Source organism: Oncorhynchus mykiss, chromosome 19 (assembly GCF_057628025.1).
Source record: "Oncorhynchus mykiss isolate SJ-2025 chromosome 19, ASM5762802v1, whole genome shotgun sequence".
Lineage (NCBI taxonomy): Eukaryota > Metazoa > Chordata > Actinopteri > Salmoniformes > Salmonidae > Oncorhynchus > Oncorhynchus mykiss.
The window spans coordinates 47979080-47998524 of record NC_143040.1 but is presented as its reverse complement, the minus strand read 5'-3'; the positions used below and the strand labels follow the sequence as shown (position 1 = coordinate 47998524).

Here is a 19445-nt window from a genome sequence, read left to right as displayed (position 1 = left end):
CATAACTGCATGTAATATAGATAAGTCACCGAGATGAGTCAATCATGTGATTCATCTGTTTGTAATGACCTTTGATATAACCTGTGAATTTTGGCTTTATGATTAAATGCAATATAGTGTTAACTAGAAACTAGATTGAACAGTCTGTGTGGGATAGGCTCTTCTGGGAGATAGTGTTGTCTCGTTCTTCTCGAACACTGTGGAGACTTATTCTCTTCGATATCTTCGGCGTCCTGGAAAAACCTTGTATCTCATTGTTTGGCGATTTTGTTTTTTTCACATACATTGAAAGTAGTCATTCCCCTCAATATTCAGTGAATGAATGAATTACATTTTATTTTTGTGTCAAATTGCCAGTTGGCAACCCATCCCTTACGGGATTAATTGATACATAAACATTACAATGATTCACAGTGATAATTTAGTGACAATTCCTCCGGTGTTTTACGGAGAATGAAAAATAAATCAATACATAATAGTAGATAAGGTTATCCAAGAAATAATAACAACCTAGAGCAGTAAAATAATACAAATAAATACAGATAAATTAAACTGAAGTTGTGAAGGTTTCATGACTCTAGGTCTAATACAAGTCACGCAAAATACCTTGTGATGTCCCATTAATAGAATAAAGCATTGTTCATAAAAAAGTTATTTTTTTAAATACAGGGTTTCCTCAAGGACGACAATAGGCAGCCTTTGCCTGTGGCTCAGATAGTTGCATGTTAGGTAATATTACACAGGTGATTTCAGGACTCAAAACATGTTACTCAAAACAAACAATCTGAAAATGATTGAGTGAGAAAAGAGTATATTATTTTTTTAAAGCTAGATTATGTAAATATGTATCAGCTTTCTGTGCTGATGAACTGCTGATATGGCAATGTCTCACAGCACTTTTTAATTAGACCCTGTTTGCTCTGGGTTTACAGATTAAAGAACATAATATTGAATAGCTTCCCGTCTTTGTTGCCAGTACCTTAGTGGATAGGTGAAAGGACTACTATGTTGAATAGCCATTTTAGCAGCAACACTTAGGCATTATTACACATTGTAAAAAGGGTTATGTAATTACAGCGTAGGCACATATATTGTTACAAAACTACTTTCAGGTATTACATCTGTTTGCAGCATGCACAATTTAAAATACAACTTTCAAATATAAACTCATACGAATTTGAGTTTTACAATTTTATTGCAAATGGAAATTTCTACATTTTGGATTTTTGTTTTATTGGTTATGCAAATGTTTTATAATGCTTCTCAATTAACTTCAGAAGTTTTGCCCTACTGTTCTGATAAAATGGTAATTAGAGACGTAACATCTGTAAGCTGTCTGCTGTATCTGTGGTTACCTTCAAAATAAAGGGACATTTGAATCCCAGACAACGTAGGTGCTCAATATTGTCTAGTAGATAATTGTAGCTCTTATTGTAAAGATAAAGAACAATCAATTTATGTTGACTTAGGGACATATAAAGGGCAGAAATGTATATGAAAGAGTTTTAATTACATCATACATTATCTTTTAGAGGCCAATCGAAACAGTAAGCAAACACAAAAGCAAATTATATTGTCAACTTTTATTCATCAGTCTTTGAGAGTTATTTTTACATCTTGCTCCTGTGGCGGCCATGTTGGATAGAGCTGTCCTTCATGGCGTCCTCTACTAGGACCTGGTGGTAGGTGAGCAGGGGCTGCAGGTCAGCCACCGAGGACTCCACCGTGCAAAGCAGTCTACTCAGCTTGTCATTCTCTTTCAGAAACTCGGCAGAGCGGTTCCGCTCCACGTCAAACTGGGCCTGCATCTCAGATAGCTGAAAAAGAGAACCACTAGACATTAGGCTTTGTAGCTCAGGGCTCAATGGAGGCCCACATGCATAGCTTCCCTTTTATTATTATTATGATTTTAAAAAATGAATTAGGCATGAGAGATAAGACTCACTTGAATTAAACAAGCATCCATCTTACCTGCATTTTCATCTCTCTCTGCCTCCGCCTCCAGATCTCCAGGTGCTCTTCAAGGGCTTGAACTTGGCATGTGTCCAGGCTGTGCTGTCTGTTGTTCAAGAGGCCGGCGGCCATCACCTGCATGCTCTCTGTCTCCCTCTTCATGTCGGCCTTCAGCCTCTTCACAATATCCCTCTGTCCCCCCAGCGTCTTCTGCCACCTCCACAGCAACGTCTCTAGGCAGGAGTGCTGGTCCTGGGCTCCCTTCTCTGGTTCTAGTTCTGGGTTCCTTTGGGACTTCCTTTGGGCCTGCATTTGTGGATCTGGGTGCATTGCCTGACACTGGTTTACGCACTCTGAGTTAAGGGTGTTTGCAGGCTTCCTCTCCTCTTCTTCTTCCTCCTCATCCTTCATCCCAGCCCATCCACCCCAGCTTATCTTGCGTAGCAGTATGGTGCTAAACTCCTGCACCTTCCCCCTCATCCGCTCCACCATGCCGCCCATCTCCTGGTTGGTCTCCATCTCTTGGTGGACAGTGTTCCAGCTTTCCTTGGCGTCTTGCTCCTGCTGCTGCCTCAGCTCCTCTGACTTCTGCTCGGCCCTCTCCAGACGCTCCACCAGCCTCGATACTTGGTCCTTCTCTCTCTGAAGCTCCTCCTGAAGCTGCTGGACGGAGACCTGGTAGGATCTCATGGGGTCTAATAATAGGGAGGGTGATGCTGTTGTCTGCAGCTGGAGGCCCTCTAAGGCCTGGTGCAGGTCGGAGTGGAGCTTCATGGTGCGCTGCAGCCGGGGCCTGCTCTGATTGTAGCCCATGCCTTCAGCAGCATCAGCAACCATCTAAAAGAGAAGTAAGCGCAAGTATGTAAAGCTGGCATAACTCCTTAATAAACAGTGTTAAGGTCAATGAAGAATAAACAGATACATAAATTTTACCTCATCTTGTTTGCCCGGCTTTTCCGTGCTTCATGAAATAAAGAAGAAATGGTCAACAAGGAATCATTATCAACTTAAATCTGGGGGTTTCGATTCCGGTCCCCAGAAATCATAAATGTTTTCGTGATTCAATAAATCAACTAATCATCAAGCTCTTGGGTAGAAATCTTTTAACACAGCCTTTCATTATCAATTTACAGACCTCCGCTCTGCAAACTGATTGGCTGCTTTCTTCTGCTCGGTTTTGACTGTCTCAATCAAACTGTCGGTCATCTGCCTGTGGTCTCCCAACAAACAGGTAAGGGAGGACACTACACATACACACACACACCACATACACACGCACTGCTGAAACAGGCCTTTTTGGAGCAAATTCTAGGATCTTCCCCAAGAAACAGATTGGGAAACATTGCACCAAATTATAAAACACACATTTTAGATGAAGATGAGTGCCATTGTTACCTTCATGGTGCAGCCGCTCCTCTTGGGCCCTCCAGTGGCTCTGGGCTGTGGAGAAAGTGTCCTGCAGGTCCTTCTGTCTCTGCTGGCACTTAGACAACTCAATCTCCAGGCCCTGGACAGCTTCCAGCAGCACAGCCCGCTCTACACGCTGGGCCTCCTGGGCTTTGCAGAGCTGCTGGTCCCCCTGCGGCCGAAAGCACAGTTCAACACATGATGAACATAGTTCAGCCTTCAACACCAAAGTACCCTCCAAGCTCATCATTAAGCTCGGGGCCCTGGGTCTGAACCCCACCCTGTGCAACTGGGTACTCGACTTCCCGACAGGCCACCAGGTGGTCAAGGTAGGAAACAACACCTCCACTTCGCTGATCCTCAACACAGGGGCCCCAGAAGGGTCCGTGCTCAGCCGCCTCCTGTGCTCCCTGTTCACCCATGGTTGTGTGGCCATACACGCCTCCAACTCAATAATCCAGTTTGCAGACGACACAACAGTAGTAGGCCTGATTACCAACAATGATGAGGCAGCCTACAGGGAGGAGGTGAGGTCCCTGGCAGAGTGGTGCCAGGAAAATAACCTCCTGTCAACATCAACAAAAAGAAGATGATCGTGGACTTCAGGAAACAGCAGAGGAAGCACGCCTCTATCCATATCAACGGGACCGCAGTGGAGAAGGTGGAAAGCTTCAAGTTCCTCAGCGTACACATCACTGACAATCTGAAATGGTCTACCCACACAGACAGTGTGGTGAAGAATGTGCAACAGTGCCTCTTCAACCTCAGGAGGCTGAAGAAATTGGCTTGGCCCCTAAGACCCTCACAAACTTTTAAAGATGCACAATTGAGAGCATCCTGTCAGGCTATGACCACATGGTACGGCAACTGCACCGCCCGCAACTGCAGAGGGTGCTGCGGTCTGCCCAACGCATCACCGGGGGCACTCTTGCTGCCCTCCGGGACACCTACAGAATCCGATGTCACAGAAAAGCCAAAAAGATCATCAAGGACATCAAACACCCAAACCACAGCCTGTTCACCCAGCTACCGTCCAGAAGGCGAGGTCAGCAGAGTTGCATCAAATCTGGGACAGAGAGACTGAAAAACAGCTTCTATCTCAAGACCATCAGACTGTTAAATAGCCATCACTAGCCGGCTACAACCCGGTTACTCAACCTTGCATCTTAGAGGCTGCTGCCCCATATACAGTGGGGCAAAAAAGTATTTAGTCAGTCACCAATTGTGCAAGTTCTCCCACTTAAAAAGATGAGAGAGGCCTGTAATTTTCATCATAGGTACACTTCAACTATGACAGACAAAATGAGAAAGAAAATCCTGAAAATCACATTGTAGGATTTTTAATGAATTTAATTGCAAATTATGGTGGATGATAAGTATTTGGTCACCTACAAACAAGATTTCTGGCTCTCACAGACCTGTAACTTATTATTTAAGAGGATCCTCTCTCCTCTGTACTCGTTACCTGTATTAATGGCACCTGTTTGAACTTGTTATCAGTACAAAAGACACCTGTCCACAACCTCAAACAGTCACACTCCAAACTCCACTATGGCCAAGACCAAAGAGCTGTCAAAGGACACTAGAAACAAAATTGTAGACCTGCACCAGCCTGGGAAGACTGAATCTGCAATAGGTAAGCAGCTTGGTTTGAAGAAATCAACTTTGGGAGCAATTATTAGGAAATGGAAGACATACAAGACGACTGATAATCTCCCTTGATCTGGGGCTCCACGCAAGATCTCACCCCGTGGGGTCAAAATGATCACAAGAACGGTGAGCAAAAATCCCAGAACCACACGGGGGACCTAGTGAATGACCTGCTGAGAGCTGGGACCAAAGTAACAAAGCCTACCATCAGTAACACACTACGCCGCCAGGGACTCAAATCCTGCAGTGCCAGATGTGTCCCCCTGCTTAAGCCAGTACATGTCCAGGCCCGTCTGAAGTTTGCTAGAGAGCATTTGGATGATCCAGAAGAAGATTGGGAGAATGTCATATGGTCAGATGAAACCAAAATATAACTTTTTGGTAAAAACTCAACTCGTCGTGTTTGGAGGACAAAGAATGCTGAGTTGCATCCAAAGAACACCATACCTACTGTGAAGCATGGGGGTGGAAACATCATGCTTTGGGGCTGTTTTCTGCAAAGGGACCAGGACGACTGATCCGTGTAAAGGAAAGAATGAATGGGGCCATGTATCGTGAGATTTTGAGTGAAAACCTCCTTCCATCAGCAAGGACATCGAAGATGAAACGTGGCTGGATCTTTCAGCATGACAATGATCCCAAACACACCGCCCGGGCAACGAAGGAGTGGCTTCGTAAGAAGCATTTTAAGGTCCTGGAGTGGCCTAGCCAGTCTCCAGATCTCAACCCCATAGAAAATCTTTGGAGGGAGTTGAAAGTCTGTGTTGCCTAGAAACAGCCCCAAAACATCACTGCTCTAGAGGAGATCTGCATGGAGGAATGGGCCAAAATACCAGCAACAGTGTGTGAAAACCTTGTGAAGACTTACAGAAAACGTTTGACCTCTGTCATTGCCAATAAAGGGTATATAACAAAGTATTGAGAAACTTTTGTTATTGACCAAATACTTACTTTCCACCATAATTTGCAAATAAATTCATTAAAAATCCTACAAAGTGATTTTCTGGATTTTTTTTCTCATAGTTGAAGTGTACCTATGATTAAAATTACAGGCCTCTCTCATCTTTTTAAGTGGGAGAACTTGCACAATTGGTGGCTGACTAAATACTTTTTTGCCCCACTGTGCATAGACATGGAATCACTAATCACTTTAATAATGTTTACATACTGCTTTACTCATTTCCTATGTATAAACTGTATTCTATTCTACTGTATTTTAGTCAATGCCACTCCTTCGTTGCTCGTCCTAATATTTATATATTTCTTAATTCCATTCTTTTACTTTTAGATTTGTGTGTATTGTTGCGAATTGTCAGATACTGTTGGAGCTAGGAGAACAAGCATTTCCCTACACCCGCAATAACATCTGCTGTATGCGACCAATAAAATATTACTTGAATATACAATAACTATATGTGACTGAGTTTCAACACAGATCACCTGGTCAGCGTCCCATATGACTGTGTTTGCCCGCTGAGCTAAAGCCTAGATTGTTGATCAAGAGCATAAAGAAGTTGTCAGGTCTCAGGCAAGATATTTTTACAAATTAAGCACTGACCTGCTCTTGCATCATGGTATGGTTAAATGTAGCAGGACCTTCCTGAAACCTCCCTGTTCTGGTCAAGGAATTTTGATTTACATCATAAACAGGTTTATTAAAATTCATTATGATGTCATCAGTTATCATCAGAACAGTATGATGTTATGACCATAGAATTAGAATTAAATATTTCTATGGCCATGACTTGCTCAACTAGTTTGGTAATTCTGCAGAGGCATACGTGTTGAGAACAGGACACACAGGAATAACATAACAACCCACTTAACCCCAACATTTCTCCAAGGTTTCACCATCATTGTAAAGCCCTAGTTAAGTTCTTTCAGGCGATTATTATTTATTTAATGTGATTAGTGATTCCTTTTAAGGTCAAAAAGGTAAAAAAAAATCCCCTGATCAACCCTGTTACGTGAATTTAACTATCGTTTTAATATGATGAAACTATTCCTTTCCCCAAAAATGTTTTTAAATATCTTTTTTTAAAGAAACATTGAAAATCTTTTAGTCATACCCTAGTGTAAAAGTGGTTGAACTCGTACTCTTTTCAACCATTTTCTGGTATTCTGTGGTGGAAAACTGAGTGGGTTGAGCATACCACATCAACCCTGTTACCCATCGATTGACAGGCTAGACTTTTTTTAATTTAAGGCTGATTTAAGATGAAATTGTCAACCCTGTCATGGTCAACCCTGTTATTTTATATGGCACTTACTATTGTCATATTTTTTTATTCAACCTCTTGAGATGGTAAAACATGTTATTTATTCATTTTGATTAAGTTTAACATGTGCTTTTTATGACAGAATGTAAAGATTTGGTCAAACAAAACTAACTTTTTACCCAGTTACACTACTCAAAAAGGCACCCAATTGGTGGAACGACCCTCATACTCATACAGTAGTAAAACATTAACACTTAGTGTACAATTAGTGCCAAAAAGATTGAGAAAAAAAACCTTTACATTGGTTACAAATTTCTCAAACATCATCCACCTTGTAATTTACCCAACATTTCAACATAAACAGAAGAATTATATTCTCATTTGTAAACAAAGATCACTCATCCCTTTAGCAAACTGATCACAGACATACCTACAGTGAATCTGATGCAATGTCAATTCAATCCAGTAAATTCACTCTCAATTCACTCGCTCCATTTGCAGATTCACATCTTGCTTTGCTTTGTCACCAAACACTCTTAAAAACCTACTTTGTAAGACATTCCACTTTTTTTTTTTTGCATATACAGTGCCTTTGGAAAGTATTCAGACCCCTTGACTTTTTCCACATTTTGATACGCTACAGCCTTATTCTGTCATGTGCCTTTTACTGAGGAGTGGCTTCTGCCTGGCCACTCTTCCATAAAGGCCTGACTGGTGGAGTGCTGCAGAGATGGGAGAACTTTCCAGAAGGACAACAATCTCCAAAGGTGAACGCTAGAGCTCTGTCAAAGTGACCATCAGGTTCTTGGTCACCTCCCTGACCAAGGCCCTTCTCCCCCGATTGCTCAGTTTGGCCAGGAGGCCAGCTCTAGGAAGAGCCTTGATGGTTCCAAACTTCTTCCATTTAAGAATGATGGAGGGCACTGTGTTCTTGGGGACCTTCAATGATGGCAAATTATTTTGGTACCCTTCCCCAGATCTGTGCCTCGACACGATCCTGTCTCGGCGCTCTACGGACAATTCCTTCAACCTCATGGCTTGGTTTTTGCTGTGACATGCACTGTCAATTGTGAGACCCTTTATAGACAGTTGTGTGCCTTTCCAAATCATGTCCAATCATTTGAATGTACCACAGGTGGACCCCAATCAAGTTGTAGAAACATCTCAAGGATGATCACCTGAGCTCAATTTTGAGTCTCATAGCAAAGGGTCTGAATATTTATGTAAATAAGCTATTTCTGTTTTCTATTATTAATAAATGTGGTAAAATTTCTAAAAGCCTGTTTTCATTATGTCACTATGGGGTATTGTGTGTAGATTGCCGAGGATTTAAAAAAATAATACATTTTAAAATACAGCTGTAACGTAACAAAATTTGGAAAAGGTCAAGGGGTTTGAATACTTTCCAAAAGCACTGTAAACATGGAACATGCCAAACACCAAAAAGCATTCCACAAGGACTACGGTATTTTAGTTGGCAGCACAAGATTATAAAATGACTTTTATTCTACAGTCGATGAATCCTGGTAGAGATTGGCCCCAGCAAAGATCTAGGATCAGGTTTCCCTAACCTTAACTATTTGGTAGCAAAGGCTACTTTGGATCGGCACTTATGGACAACAATAATTTACCAGTGTGGACTACATCCCTGGCTCTTGCACTCAACTAATAGTGTTGCTGAATATTTTCCTAGGAGTATATGTGATGTATCTAATACTCCACAAGTTAAACAATGATTCTCATGCAGTGAACACTGGGCATGCTTTGCAGTGCACCGGGTTACAGTAGTATAAGTAGATACTGTAAGCTATCATCCATTCTGATGTGTTTGATGTTGAATATTTAGACACCAATGACAGAAAAAAGTCATCCCCCATTATCTTCAAACTGTATGATAGTAGCCATATCTAACAAAAGCAGTGATTTAGTCAGTTTCAACTTTGCAATTTGATATAGACTTTCCCACATGAATTGACAATGAAAAACCATCAAGAAAGGTATTTGTTAGCCTTACAGCACCACCTTCTGGTTACATTTGGAGTGATTTTCAGAATGATATACCACTCATTAACAAGGGTATGTATGATTCCTGACAATGTACAGTGCATTTGGAAAGTATTCAGACCCCATTACTTTTTCCACATTTTGTTACAGCCTTACTCTAACATGTATTAAATCGTTTTTTCCCCTCATCAATCTACACACAATACCCCATAATGACAGAGCAAAAACAGGTTTTTTGAAGTGTTTGCAAATTTATAAAAAATACATTTAAAAAGCTGAAATATCACATTTACATAAGTATTCAGACCCTTTACTCATATTTCGATGAAGCACCTTTGGAAGCGCTCATGGCTCGGTTTTTGCTCTGAGATGCACTGTCAACTGTGGGACCTTATATAGACAGGTGTGTGTGTGCCTTTCCAAATCACCACAGGTGGACTCCAATCAAGTTGTAGAAAATTCTCAAGGATGATCAATCGAAACAGGATGCACCTGAGCTCAATTTCAAGTCTCATAGCAAAGGGTCTGAATACTTATTTACATAAGGTATTTCTGTTTTTTAAACCAGTTTTCGCTATGTCATTATGGGGATTGTGCGTAGATGTATTAAATAAATACAAATTCTCATCAATTTTAGAAAAAGGCTGTAAAGTAACAAAATGGTGGAAAAAGTCAACGGGTCTGAATACTTCCGAATGCACTGTACAATTCTCATTCAAAAGGATAGGCTTGAGATAAGTGCAAGTTAAACATCCATGATTGTCATGAGCACACATTTCTCCTTCACTTTGAGGTTACATGCATGTCAAATGGAGATGTTTGAATGCATATTAAAAGTAGGGGGACAACTTCAGTTACTATAGAACCTAATAAACCAGTCAGTGATATGCGTTCCAGTCCAAACACTTAAATGACACACCCTCATCCACTTACCCTCGCCGTATGCCCTTGGGGGAATCCCCGTCGCCATCTTGGCGGGTGGTCGAAATCTATTTTTGTTTGGTTATCTTTTGGAAATTGTAGAAATAAAACATTTCCCTTCACAAGTTCCAGCTAGGCAGGCTAACGTTAGTTAGCTAATTAATTTGCTAGCTATTATACAGTAGGCGTATATTAATAATTATATATTTAGATATGCACTCATAATTGAATGTAGTGCATATAAAGCACCGACAAGCCACCGGTGGCTGAAAACACAATCATCGTGGCACGAAGGAGTAAAGAATTTCCGGCCAAGAGGGGTCCATTTAAAAATCATTGCTTCCTCCCTCGCCCTGCAAGTGTATACTCGTCAGACGTCATGATAACGTCATCAGAAGTGTCCACTTCATTTGAGGGCTGAGGGGGATAGGGTGTGTCTTTTAAGTATTTGGACCGAAAGCTTTGTCCTTTTGAGGCATACAGGTGTTAGAATGTTGCTCCCAATTCGCCTTAAAAAGGTGCAATCTGTAAGATGTCCTGATGGTCATTGGCAATTAAAACTAATGCAGCAGCAAAAGACCTGCTGATTTTTTAAATAGTTGCTAACGACTAAAGGACATTCATTCCAATGTTTATAACGAAATGGCATGTAACATCAAATGTGGAGGTAAGTAATGTTGCTCTCACTACAAATATACTGTATCATAGAAATTATTATGAGCTGCTGATGTGTAAATCTCATAGAAAGAATATGGTCTAAGGCTACAGGTTAATTTCCCCCCACACATAATATAATTCCCTGAACACCATAGATATCATTTTACAGATTGCACCTTTAGAAATGCTACTTGAAGCAATCTGCATCAAAATGCTCCTGACAGACTTTCTTTCCTTGATTGCTATCACTCATGATCAAATTCTCATAACACTTGAAAATGATAGATACCAGTTAATCTGTGAGACAAAACTAGTTAAAGGTAGAGTCAGCTATATGATGAAGTAAACAGTATAGAGGGTCCATTTCTGCAACAACTAAGAGTTGGAGCGTGAGGCTAAAGTTTGCTGTTTTTGTCCAGTGGCTACCATATTGTAAGATCTCGACGCGAAACCGTGTACATGCGCAGATACTGTATGTGATTTGCATCTTGCTCATCACACTATCTGCAGCGCTTCTAGTGCAATGTCATTTCGCTGACTCTACCTTTAAGCTATGAGACATATTGCTTTCATTGATTCAGTTCTTTCAAATCAGTACTCACACGTAAGATCAGACATCGCCTTTGAGTATAGGGGTACAGCTAGTGAGCCAAGTGGTCTGATTTTGAGTTAGATTTGTTTTAAAAGCTTGAAACCAGGCAACTGGTAGTTAGAAGCAAGGCCTCCATTTTATTCGTCAGCACTCAAATGTTAATCCATATAGTGTACATTGGCCAGTATGAAGCTGAGCATCGAGAAATGCTCAACAAATCTAGGAAGCCTTATTGCAAAAAGAAAAGACAGTGAGGGACTCGCGCTGTAGGTTCACATTTTTAGACACCGGAGCTCCCAACTGCCAATCAAACAGGCCGGAGATCCAGTTACTTATGGATGAAGATGATGACAATGCTCAGAGTCCCCACCAGCCCCAGAGCTTGGATGCCCAGGAACCACAGTAGGACCCAGAAAAAGATGATCACAGGCTCCACAATCTTCTCCCCAAAGTACATCTGGGTGAAGCCTGCACTACGCAGGCACTTGTTCAGCTGCCCAAACAGGGTCCCCATCCGCTCGCAGTCGTCCACCTGAGGTCTGGTCGTGAGGTCGTCAATGCTTGGCCACCTTGCCGTAGGGTCACCGGCTGGGAGTGGTCTGGCCCTGGGGTCTCTGGAGCGGCATAACCTGGCTCTGGGGTCAGCGACTGGGTGGGACCTGGTTCCGGGATCACCAGAGGGGCATGACCACCAAGTCCTGGGGTCACCAGGAGGGCCTTGCCACCTAGATCCAAGTGGTCTGCCTCTGGGGTCATCCTGAAAAGACAAGTATGGATTAAGTTTAAATGACACCCCTATTCCCCATACAGTGTGCTGGACTACAATTCCCCAGGACGACATAGGGCTCTGTTCAAAATAAGTAGCTACTCTACATGGAATGTACAGGAGAGGATACCATACCAAGGATAGGCATGTGGTCTTGTTTAGTTTATTAGGATCCCCATTAGCTACTGCACATGCAGCAGCTACTCTTCCTGGGATCCATATACAATGTACAAATACATGAAAGTACAGAACAGTAATAGACAAGAACAATAAGATTTTATATATAGGAAAGACACCAAGAGACAACAAAAATACTACTTACATATACATGTTCATATATACAGTACAGCTAAAGTAGATCTTTAGAAAAAAGGAGGTGCTGTGGGGTGTTTGGTGGTAGTAAATTTCTCCTCAACCATGAAAGACTGTCATGCATGTTGTTGATGTTAGTTCTGTGTGTGCAGTTAAGCACAAGACTTAACTGGCTTGGGGAGGTCTGGTCAGATCCATCTGACAAAGGGAATGTGCTGGTGTGGGAGGAGGAGTTTACTGGGTCTGGTTACTGACCTCTTGTGCCGAGTCTGTGAGTTCCAGAGGTTCACTATGAGAAGCAGTGGAACTAACAATGTGAGGGTGTGGTAGTGAGGTTTGTGGTAGGCTACAGTTGTTCTGTTAGATTGTGGAGTCTCTGTGTTGTAGCATTTCTATGACTGCTGACAACTCCTTTTCTAACTCCTCCCTAATGTCAGCTACCTCATTATGCTCTGGACCGCTGCCAGTTTCTTTCTCAGCTCCTCCTTTTCCTGCCTCAGAACTGTCACCTCACCACGAAGCTCATTCACCTCTGCCTCCAGTAGGGAGATACTCCCAAAGGCTTGGTCACTTTGGGAGGCTGGTCACAGGCTTGGTCACTCTCCATGTCTGCTAGGGTGGCTTGGTTACATATGAGGATGGGGGAACTTTTGGAATGAACTGATTTCTCATCAGATCTGTCTTCTGATTGAAGTGTAGCAGTTAGAGTTCCGTTCTCTTTCAAGGTGTCTGCTAGCTCTTTCAGTGATGTCATAAGGCGGTGTAAAATGCTATAAGGTTGTGTGAATAGGACTCTTATCAGAGTATAACTTCATTATGTGCGTTATACTGGTACATGCTGGAGTCAGACTGCCTGTCAGCCTTGAAATGCAACTGTTGGTTGTGCAAGTAGCTAGGTGACAGCAGAATCCTTGGCCAAAGCAATACAATAAATGCACTAAATGTAGCTGTCAATGTTCCCTCCCTGATGACCCGAGGTACACAGATCACTGTTGTCATATCTACCTGTTAGCTAGCTATCGAGTTGCTCTCATATCATCATGACTCAAATACATGGCAAGGGATTAGCTAGCTAATAGTAATAATCCGGGCAAGCAAGCACAACATGAAATGTAAATCACCTAGCTAGGCTTAAACTTTTGAGCTGAAGCCACTTGATAAATATTGCGCTGCTCGCATTGCCTAGATAACTAGCTAACTACACCCGCTGGATAGCATTGGTTAACGTTACTAAATATAGACCAATGAGGGTTCATTATAAAACATATTTTAGCTACCTGGAACGTTTTCCTTTCTGTGTAGTTGGGTGGATTATGAGATTGACATCTTATTCGACTCTCTAGCTCCTCAACTCCCACCGGTTGATCATTCACAGTTGGTGGTATGGTCGACATGTTATACACGCCGTTAGAATGATGTTTCAGGAAACAAACAAAACATTCAAGACTGTCAATGGCACTTCCGGACCCCCGCCCACCCTGTGTCACGTGTGTAATAAACCAATCTAACAGCATGGTAAGGGGCGTGTCAACTTCAACTGTCAGATAGTTGAAATGTCAAAATCAAGCAACACTGTTTCTAGAATTAGTACAGTGCTTTTTTTTAGAAGTTTATATATATATATCATATATACATATACATATATACTGTATATATGATATATATATATATATATATATATTTTTACTGTGGCTCCACTATTTAGTACATTTAAGTGACTATCAAGCAGTATGTAACTTTTCAAGTGGTAAGTGTGTGGAAATGAAACTGAATAATATATAGTAACCAAACTAATACAGGACTATGCAAGAAAATACACATTTGCACGACAGAATAAAAACCATGACAAGTGTTGTGTATCAATTAAATATCACAAAACATAGCTATTTATTTAAAATACCATAAAATCTAACTACTGGAAATAAGGGTTTTTCCAATAATCAGCAATGGATTACATGTCAGGCCAACCAACTGGCATTGTTTTAGGTAGGGTACTTGACCTCTGATTTTGTGATTTAGCAGTATGCTATATAGTGAAGCACAGGATTAAGAAGAAGACCTAGTAACCTGCGTAATCCCAACTAATCTGCCTCTGCTTCTTTCCACTTGACGTTAATGTAGGAGAATTTGGGAGCGGCAAACTGGGAATGTCAGCTAAAGAGAGGAATGTGGAGCTAAACAGAGGTTTTGCTTACTCTGACCTTGCTTGGTGAATAATGTATCGACTTCTCTTGGTTCAGATGCTACATTGTTGTTTCCTGGTGGCCCATTCCTGCCCTACTCTGTGTACTTGTGTTTACCTAGGAGGGAGCAATGGGACAGGTCTCAGGTAGCGTACACTTTAGTTAATTAAATGTCTTAATTTACTGCCTTAATTTCAGTTGCTTGCTTGGGTGTGCTCCTTCTCTCATATCAATGGATCTGCATGAATTTACCTAACATCTTGGATCAATGGTGTTGTTCTTTAAAACATATACTGTACTTTATACAGCATTGTCTGACGGACTACATTTTGATCAACTATGCATCAATATGTATGTGCTCTGGAATGGTTGGACAACATTTTAGAAATATGTTTGGTCAGAGGTTGAGTAAAATATTATTGTAAAAAATAACGGCAAAGGAGGTGGTAGACATGTCATTTGCCATGCTTGTTTGTTTATACAACAAACACAGTTAACTCTTAAATTCCTTGAGTTGCTAAATAGGACTGAAAGGCATTTTTAGCTCTGATAGCTAGCTACTCTTCTCAGTGCATTCTTCACATACATGATTCATATATCACGCTGTTTGCACTGACAGGTCTGTTTTGTGCAGCGAACCCCGCATGTCGGCCATCCCCCTCAATGCTCCAGCCGACACAGTCAAGTTTCGTCTGGAGAAAACCTCTATCTCCAGAGTGCCCAGGGCAGCCTTCTTCTACCTGTCTGAGCTCCAGTTCCTGTGGTTGACCTACAACTCCATCACCACCATCCACCCCAGCAGCTTCCTTAACTTGAAGGTAGAAGTGGGCATACTCCTACCTGTATAATCCTCTCTATTTAAACTAGCAGTATCTGCAACACTATCCTTAGACTTACTTGGTTTTGTATGAAAACTACATTTGACAGTATCTAAAACTTACCTCTCCCTGAAGGCGTTGCGTGAGCTGCGATTGGACGGGAACCTTCTCTCTGCCTTCCCCTGGGAGGGGCTTAGGGACATGCCGCGGCTGCGCACACTGGGTCTGCACAATAACCGCCTCTCCAGCCTCCCTGCCCACGCTGCCCTCTTTCTTCCCAACGTCACCTACCTAGATCTGTCCAGCAACAGACTGACCACTCTGCCCTCAGAGCTGTTGGACCTTTGGTTCCCTCCCCCTGCCCAACTAACAGGCCCAACACAGAGAAGAGTGCTAGGTATGGTTCACTAATAGTAATCTTAGTGTTCTATGCAAAAATAGGTCCCTTGTCAAAGGACAGCATCTGAAATTGAGAAATGCTCATATCTCAAACGTTCACGTTAATTTCTTATTGGACATGTTCCCCATTTCACTCCCTTTCAAAGCTAAGCCAAATGGTCCAGCTCTTTTTGTGTCTCCAGGTGTCCATGACAACATGTGGCACTGTGACTGCCAAATCTCTATGCTGCTGGCCCAGTCTAAGTACCAGGAGAGCCCTGTAGTTCTGATGGACCAGCTCCTGACCTGTAGCCGTAGCGGGGGAACCGCCGACCAGCTGGGGGCCCCCCTCACAGAGGCTGACTTGTCGCGGTGCCAGAGGCCCTCTGTCCAGCCTTCAGCCACCCGGGTTACCTCCCCGCTGGGCAGCAACGTGATGCTCCGCTGTGATGCCACAGGCTACCCCACGCCAGTGCTCACCTGGACCAAAGCAGCAGGAGCCTCCATATACAACACAGGTAAATATCTATGAACATTCTGTAACATCGCACCTAATTAAACTCAAACCTACTCTTCAATTTTAACATGGAAAATCATTCCCTCTGCTGTTTTCAAATGTCTGATTATGTTTGATCTTGACAGAGTGCTGTCAACAACCGTACAGCAAATCTGACCCTGAAAAACTACCCATTAACTTGGACAGCTGTAAGTACTTCATGTGCATTGCTGCATTTTGACTCTTTTATTGCCGCATGTCTTGTCAATAGACTTGAGTCACCTATTTTTGTGTTACATTATAGTTATTCAGGAATCTCCGCGTGTGGGAATCCGATGGTCCATCATCAACCTAAATGGACTTTCGTACAAGGATGCAGGAGAATATCGGTGCCAGGCACGGAACATGGCAGGAACAGCAGAAGCCCCCATTAGACTTAGGGTGGTGGGGGTGGTGCCCCCTTCCATAAAGAGCAAGACCCGCAAAGCCCCTTCTAGATCCTCAACCAGCAACAGAAAACCTCTCCCACAAAAGCCGAAACGGGCACAGAATATTACTTCAATCTCCACCTCAAAAAATAAGACTCTTCTGAACCTCAAGTATGTTACACCCCCCACTCCAACGAACAAGACCCAGAGTATCAAAATGGCCCCGGTCCCCACCCCCCTGAAAAAAATGTAATCGTCCTCAAAAAAGTCAAACAGAAAACCTCAGATATCTGTCAATATTATACCCACCTCACCAGAAAACACTACCACTACATCGTCTTCACCAGAAAACAACAAGGACCAGATGTAGTGGCCCTTTCATCTATTACTATAACAACCCTTCTTATTCTATGCCTTTCTGTTGGTCAATATTTTAAAGAGCTCATACATGACCCTTTAAAAACAGAGTGATCAGTGGCCAACAGAGGGCGTCCAGAGCCCAGAGACATGAATAGCAAACTATTACTCAAACTATTACTGTTACTCTGTTTAAGTGACAACAATTACCATTGAGGATCTGATGTATTCTTTTTCCAGATTTGTTTTATTTTGTTTTACTGTTTTTAGAGAGGTAACGCTTATCACCCTCTTATCTGTGTAAGATCTGTACTTGTGCTAAAGATTACGAGGACATATTCCTACAAGGACATATTCTTACTAGGAGCTCAGCTATAAAGGGTAATTCCGCCACTTCATATTCATTCTCTCCTCCACCATACCAGTGTCTACATGAAAATGGTGCGTTTCTATGATCTCTGGTAAAGAGCAGAAAGGTCCTCAAATGCTTCTCAATGAAATAACAGTGCATGATGAAAGTAAAAGTAAGATATTTTTTTAATCATGGCTGAATTACCGACCGGGCATGAAGGCCACGTGCCCCCATTGATTTTGTTAGCCACTCTCACACATATATAATTCTAACATGGCATAAGTCATGGCAAAATGTGTAGAATTTCAGGAAATTAGCTTTAAAACAAAGGAAAAAAAATCTTTACTCCATGGCAAAATCTGTCGAATTGTAGTAAATGTGCTGTAACACTAACAATTTTCCTCTTCATCTCATGGCAAAATGAGTAGGTAGCCTAAAGGCAGATAGCCTAGCAGTTAAGTGTTTGGCCATGAACCAGAAGGCAGTTAACCCCCATCAACAACTGCTCCCTGGGTGCCATGGACGTTAAATAAGGCAGCCCACTGCACCTCTAATTCAGAGGGGTTGGGTTAAATGCAGAAAGCACATTTCGGTTGAATGCATTCACTTGTGCAATTGACTAGGTTTCCTAATTCCCTGAAATTAGTTATACATTTGCAAAATGTGTCCAATTTGCCATAAACGTGCTTTAAAGTTGCACAATTTTCTCTGTGCCTATGGTAAAATGTGTAGAATTGCAGGAAATTTACTTTAAAACTAAAATAAATTATTCGCGGTCAAGAAAGGGGGCCACTAAAATGTTTTGCTGCCGAGGTTTGCATGTAAAGGCTAGTAAACTTTGAAATGTGTGTGGACATTTCTTCAAGATTTAAAAAAAAATATATATATTTCACCAGGTAGGCTAGTTGAGAACAAGTTCTCATTTACAACTGCGACCTGGCCAAGATAGAGCAAAGCAGTGTGACACAAACAACACAGAGTTACACATGGAATAAACAAAACATACAGTCAATAACACAATAGAAAAAGGCTATATACAGTGTGTGCAAATGAGGTAAGATAAGGGAGGTAAGGCAATACATAGGCCATAGTGGTGAAATAATTACAATTGAGCAATTAAACACTGGAGTGATAGAGACTGGAGTGATAGATGTGCAGAAAATGAATGTGCAGCAGAGAACTGGAAGGAAAGGCGGCCAAAGGAGGAATTGGCTTTGGGGTTGACCAGTGAAATATACCTGCTGGAGCACGTGCTACTGGTGGGTGCTGCTATGGTGACCAGTGAGCTGAGATAAGGCGGGGCTTTACCTAGCAAAGACTTATAGATGACCTGGAGCCAGTGGGGTTGGCGACGAATATGAAGCGAGGGCCAGCCAACAAGAGCATACAGGTCGCAGTGGTGCGTAGTATATGGGGCTTTGGTGATAAAACGGACGGCACTGTGATAGACTGCATCCAATTTGCTGAGTAGAGTGTTGGAAGCTCAAGGATTGGTAGGATAGTCAGTTTTACGAGGGTATGTTTGGCAGCATGAGTGAAGGATGCTTTGTTGCGAAATAGGAAGCCGATTCTAGATTTCATTTTGTGTTGGAGATGCTAAATGTGAGTCTGGAAGGAGAGTCTTACCAGACACCTAGGTATTTGTAGATGTCCACATATTCTAAGTCAGAACTGTCCAGAGTAGTGATGCTGGACGGGCGGGCGGGCAGGTGCTGGTAGCGATCGGTTGAAGACTATGCATTTAGTTTTACTTGCATTTAAGAGCAGTTGGACGCCATGGAAGGAGAGTTGTATGTCATTGAAGCTCGTCTGGAGGTTAGTTAACACAGTGTCCAAAGAAGGGCCAGAAGAATACAGAATGGTGTCGTCTGCGTAGAGGTGGATCAGAGAATCATCAGCAGCAAGAGCAACATCATTAATGTATACAGAGAAAAGAGTCGGCCTGAGAATTG

The 19445-nt window shown here is 42.2% G+C and overlaps 3 protein-coding genes across 8 annotated transcripts; 1 reads left to right on the top strand and 2 right to left on the bottom strand.

Moving 5' to 3' along the window:
* Positions 1 to 1568: 1568 nt before the first annotated feature.
* LOC110497792 (uncharacterized) lies at positions 1569 to 11544 on the bottom strand. Of its 6 annotated transcripts, none has more exons than XM_090211154.1 (6): positions 11414 to 11544; positions 3349 to 3532; positions 3089 to 3197; positions 2887 to 2914; positions 1972 to 2790; positions 1569 to 1817 (listed from the first exon to the last, which is right to left on the bottom strand). In XM_090211154.1, exons 3-6 carry the CDS (start codon positions 3157 to 3159, stop codon positions 1611 to 1613), a joined length of 1125 nt encoding a protein of 374 aa, XP_090067280.1. In that variant the 5' UTR covers positions 3160 to 3197; positions 3349 to 3532; positions 11414 to 11544; the 3' UTR covers positions 1569 to 1610. The 6 variants fall into 6 exon arrangements, with proteins under 6 accessions (XP_090067280.1, XP_021429834.2, XP_090067281.1 ...); XM_021574159.3 differs by lacking the exon at positions 11414 to 11544 and adding an exon at positions 10167 to 10523; XM_090211155.1 differs by lacking the exons at positions 2887 to 2914; positions 3089 to 3197.
* On the bottom strand, positions 11515 to 13995 carry LOC110497794 (uncharacterized). Its single transcript, XM_021574162.3, has 2 exons — positions 13759 to 13995; positions 11515 to 12160 (listed from the first exon to the last, which is right to left on the bottom strand). Exons 1-2 carry the CDS (start codon positions 13993 to 13995, stop codon positions 11732 to 11734), a joined length of 666 nt encoding a protein of 221 aa, XP_021429837.3. The 3' UTR covers positions 11515 to 11731.
* Positions 13996 to 14697: 702 nt separating this feature from the next.
* Positions 14698 to 17283, top strand: lrit3b (leucine-rich repeat, immunoglobulin-like and transmembrane domains 3b). The gene is given in 6 exon segments (XM_036953845.2): positions 14698 to 14810; positions 15284 to 15482; positions 15618 to 15879; positions 16064 to 16378; positions 16503 to 16565; positions 16661 to 17283. Coding segments are annotated over 6 exon segments (1446 nt in total). The 3' UTR covers positions 17155 to 17283.
* The last annotated feature ends 2162 nt before the right edge of the window (positions 17284 to 19445 follow it).